The 5,140-nt window shown below is 38.7% G+C and overlaps 1 protein-coding gene across 1 annotated transcript; it reads left to right on the top strand.

The window, feature by feature from the left end:
• The first annotated feature begins 4,547 nt into the window (after positions 1-4,547).
• LOC120126173 lies at positions 4,548-4,916 on the top strand. Its single transcript, XM_039144445.1, has one exon. It carries the CDS (start codon positions 4,548-4,550, stop codon positions 4,914-4,916), a length of 369 nt encoding a protein of 122 aa, XP_039000376.1.
• Positions 4,917-5,140: the final 224 nt, after the last annotated feature.

Here is a 5,140-nt window from a genome sequence, read left to right as displayed (position 1 = left end):
AGATATTTTTCAGAGCCAGTTGTCCCTATCTTCACGTGTCTCTACCTAAGAGGACACACCTTCCTGGAGGGGACTTCGCAGTACTGCAACTGATTCTACTGGAACACGCCCTGCTGGAGCTAATTCTGTTGAACCACGCCCTATTGTAGATGATTCTACTAGACCATGACCTACAACAGCCTGATCTTGTCAGGTACTCAGCCAGCTACCTAGAAAGGACCACTGCCACTTCTACTCACTCTCTCACGGAATTAAGCATGTTTAGGGTATCGTAGGAATTTCAACACAAATTCTTAGTTTTATTCTCCCCCTATGAATAGGAGATTAAGAACCATAAAAAAATACTTTACACACACCGCCTTGAGCTAGAAAATTCAGTGGAAAAAGGTCTCTCATTTCTTCACCTGTCCAATTTGTAGTGGCATTCCTCCATTGACAAGCTAGAGGGAGTGGCAAACTAGGGGTTTGAGAGGAGCTAGCTCGCTGGGGTAGTTCGCGGTGGCCGAGGGAAGCTCCCAGTGCACGTTAAAGGCTTTTCCTCATTCCTTTTACTCATTGCTATTATATTTATCATTTGGGTTGTAAGGAACGGATTAACTTCTTTCTTTGTGTTTGAAACATTCGAACCCCACCATGAACTAGTCTTATTTGGTGGGAGTTCATTTTGGATATTTAAGTTTAAGTTTAATGAATGGTTGTTTTTGTATCTTGTTATCTGTTTTGTTTATGAAGTTTAATGCCTAAGGTTGTAGGAGCTATGAGAGTAGCTATTCCTTAGAGATTGCTTACAATTCTATAGAATGGCTAAGTAGCACATCCTTAGTGTTGGAGAAAAGCTAGGGAGGAACCACATAAGCAAGGGGTTCTAGGTAGTAACTAGGCCTAATCCACCATAGAGATAAGGCTAAGATTTCAGTCAACTAAAAGAAGTAGTGTGTGATAGTGATGTTAGATGTTAGTGCTGCCGCAAAAAGGTATTGTCGTGTCATATCCTGTTATCTAGACAAATAGGATCCCTGCAGTAGCTAACACCAATCAGTTTACCATAGCATCTTGAACCTGTTGAGTCCCTTGACTAGAGATAGCATAGGACACTCTTAGTAAACTCTGTCGAGCAGATAAGTCATAGAAGTAAGACCATTATGAGAAGTAGACTTAAATTTCCTAAGTTACTCCTATCATTCATTCTCATAGTAGATTGTCGTGTGAGGAGTTTAAAGTCATGATAATCAAATCCAACATTTACATTTTATTTCACCTTTACATTTTCATTTGTTTTCACCGAACACAATATAATTTGCCACGAAATTTTCTTCCATTTTACAACGATATATCCACTTGCTTCCACATCACACTATTTTCCATTCCATTTCATTTTGCCACATCATTCTCAATTGTACATATCATTACTAACTATACTTAGGTAAAGTAATTAATTGCTTTAATTGAACTTGTCAATTTCTCCAATCCCAGTGGATACGATACTCACTCATCACTGTATTACTTGTTTGATTATGTATACTTGCACATATTTTCGCGACCGTATATAGTAATCACAATTCGCAGAATTTTTTTTGGCACCGTTACCGGGGATTGGCAACGTTACTGGGGATTGGCAACTGTAAGTTAATTAGTTTTGTCATAGCATTTGTATTTTACTTGTTTATTTTTTTATATATATTTACTTTTTTTATTTTCCTTATCTTTTTTAGGTTTTTCATTGTGTATGACTAAAGACACTCTAACGAGCCATTAGAACCAGTTGAACCTAAGATACAGAGGTTGTTTAGGCAAAGAAGACGTGTTCAACGTGCAAATATGTATCAACTCGGAAATCAAGGCATTGGTCATGAGGAAGATCCGAATGTTGAGGCAATTCCAAATGCTGGGAATGCAGCCAGACCTCGTGCCATTCGTGATCACTTAACCCTATCTTGGATTACTAAAGTATTGGAATTATTGCACCAGAGATTCAGGCAGCCATTTCGAGATCAAACCTGTCAGGTTCAATATGCTAAATTTCATAGGGCAATTTGGGAGCATGCCAAATGAAGATGTCGGACAACATATTCGTATCTTCTTAGGTGTGTGATTCTTTTTGTCAACAAGGACTTCACGAAGATGTATTAAAGTTAAAGTTATTTCCATATTCTCTATGTGACCGAGCAAGGGCTTGGTTGAGTGGCATTTCAGTGGGTTCAATGGAGTCTTGGACTGATTTGAGCAAAACTTTTTTACTATGGTATAATCATCTGAATATGAACACCTAACTGAGGAACGACATCGCTTCTTTTTTCACGGTGATGACAAATCAATGCATGAATGTTGGGATTGGTATAAAGGATTACTTCATAAATGTTCAAATAATGGTTTTCAAGATTGGACTCAAGTGGTGATTTTTTATAACAGAGTTAATGCACCCACGAGGATGATGCTAGATGCCTCGGTAAATGGAACATTACTTGACAAATCACCTGCAGAGGAATTTAACATTCTAGATAAGATTGCCAACAACGATTATCAATTTCTATCTACAAGGCTTGGACTTGGGCTAAAATCACATGGAACATTTGAGCTAGACACTAAGGATTCAGTGTCTGCCTAACTTGCTGCTATCACTAATATGTTGAAGAATTTGCAAAGACCAAGCGAGGTGAGGGAAGTAAAGGCAACCAATTTAGCATGTTTATTATGCCACGATAATCACTATGAGAGTGAGTGCCTGACCAATCAAGAATCCATCAACTATGTGGGAAACTACAATCGAGGCAATAACAAACCCTATTCTAACACATATAATCCTGGTTGGCGTCAACATCCAAACTTTTCATGGGGAATCAAGCAACCAGTAATGTTAATCAACTAGTTCAGCAGAAGAATTTCAATGACTCCCAAGGTTTTCAAACGAATATTCCATGGCATAATTCTCACAAGGAAGGGCCATCTTCATCTAACACAAGTTCTTCGGAGGCCACAATGCAACAACTACGAAGACCATGCTGCAAGACCATGCGACCTCCATAAAAACCCAAGGAGCCTTGCTTCAGAGCCACAATTCATCTCTGAGGGTGTTGGACGGTACGGTTGGTCAAATTATCGAGGCATTATAAGAACGACGACCAGGTCATGTGCCGAGTTGCACTGAAGTCACAAAACCTCATGACAAAGAGCAATGAAGTGTATTAACTCTATGGAGTGGTACCAAAATCAATGTAGAAGACAAGTTTGGGGGAAGATCGAATAATGATTTACCCCCTGTAACCGTGCAATCTGATCAAGAATTGCTAGAATAAATACCATTGGAAGATGATAAGGATGAGGTTTCATCCAGCAAAGTGACTGAGGAAGCAAACAAAAATGCCAAGGAAAACACTGTTCCCACCCTGTCATTACAAAAAGTCAGACCCCCACCTCATTTCCTGCAAAGATTGAAAAAGCATAATGATGACATGCAATTTAAACTTTTTGTTGACATTCTGAGTTAACTTCAAATAAATGTTCCTTTTCTGGAAGCTATGGAACAAATGCTGACATAAGCTAAATTTCTCAAGGAGATTGTTACTAAGAAATGAAAGTTGAGCAGTACGAGATAAATGCTACGGTAAAAGAATATTGCTCTCCCTTAAGCAAGCTGCCCCTAAAAAGACATGATATAGGCAGTTTTATCATTCCATGTTTGATATTGCACTATGTGACCTAGGCTCAACGTGAACTTAATGCCTAAGTCAATTTTCGTGAAGCTTGGAATAGGAAATGTGAGACTCACTTATGTTATATTGTTGTTAGCCAATCGTTCACATGTTCATCCTGAAGGGCGAATCGAGGATGTCATTGTACAGGTTGATAAGTTTGTAATTCCATTAGAGTTTCTTATTCTGGATTATGAGGTCGATGCCACAATACCCATAATTTTAGGGATACCCTTTCTAACTACCAGTTGCATTCTTATCGACTGAGAGAAGGGTGAGTTGTTCATGAGAGTGGCCAACCAATGTGTCATTGTGAATGTCTTCCATTCTCTTGAATACATGGATGATTCTGAAGAATTCCATAGCATTTTAGAAGTGGATTCATTTATAGAAAGAGAAACATATCAATTTTACAATGATAATTTCATTCAGCTGGAAAATGATGAGAGGTTATTTGAAGACTTAAAGGCCGAATAGCCTAATGATTTTTCTTTCGAGGAGTAACAGGCTACCTTCCTTATAGCTAGCCCAAGTACGTGTTTTAACTTATGAATTTCAATGAGTTGTTTCTCCTAAGCCCTCATTACAACATGCACCTACCTTAGAGTTAAAGAATTTGCCACAACATCTTAAATATGCTTATCTGGGTAGTAATGAAACATTGCCTATAATTATTTCCTCTTCCCTTACTCCTAACCAAGAATGTAGTCTTCTAAGTGTTTTCTCACAGCATAAGAGAGCGTTAGGATGTACAATGGTGGATCTGAGGGAATAAGTCCAACCATTTGAATGCACAAAATATTACTGGAAGAATGTTATGGCAAATCCATAAAACCTCAACGAAGATTAAACCCAACCATGAAGAAAGTTATGATGAAAAATATTCTAAAGTGGCTTAATGCTGGAGTGATTTACCCCATTTCTAATAGTTCTTTGGTGAGTCCCATCCAATGTGTGCCAACGAAAGGAGGCACGACCGTGGTGACAAGTGAAGACAAGGATCTGTTACCAACACGTACTGTCACCGGCTGGCGAATATGCATGGACTACTGCAAACTTAAGAAGGCCACCAAGAAGTATCGCTTCCATTTACCGTTCATCGATCAAATGCTGAATCCACTTACAAGCAAGGCATATTACTGTTTCTTAGACAGATACTCGGGGTATAATCAAATTGCCATCGCACTAAGAGAAGACAATGTTCATGTGTCCCTACGGCACTTATGATTTCCGAAAAAAGCCTTTTGAACTCTGTAATGCCCCAGAAACCTTTCAGTGCTGCATACAAGCCATTTTTTCTGAATGGTTGAGGATTTTCTAGAAATATTTATGGTTGACTTCTCCGTTTCTAGAGATGACTTCGAGAAATGCCTCGGCAATCTGGAAAAGGTACTAAAGCGATGTAGGAGATCGATCTTGTGCTGAATTGGGAAAAATGTCACTTTATGGTG

Source organism: Hibiscus syriacus, unplaced genomic scaffold (assembly GCF_006381635.1).
Source record: "Hibiscus syriacus cultivar Baekdansim isolate YM2019G1 unplaced genomic scaffold, ASM638163v2 tig00110450_pilon, whole genome shotgun sequence".
NCBI classification, from domain to species: Eukaryota; Viridiplantae; Streptophyta; class Magnoliopsida; order Malvales; family Malvaceae; genus Hibiscus; species Hibiscus syriacus.
Note: the sequence above shows the minus strand (reverse complement) of the source record. Positions and strands in the feature narration are given on the sequence as shown.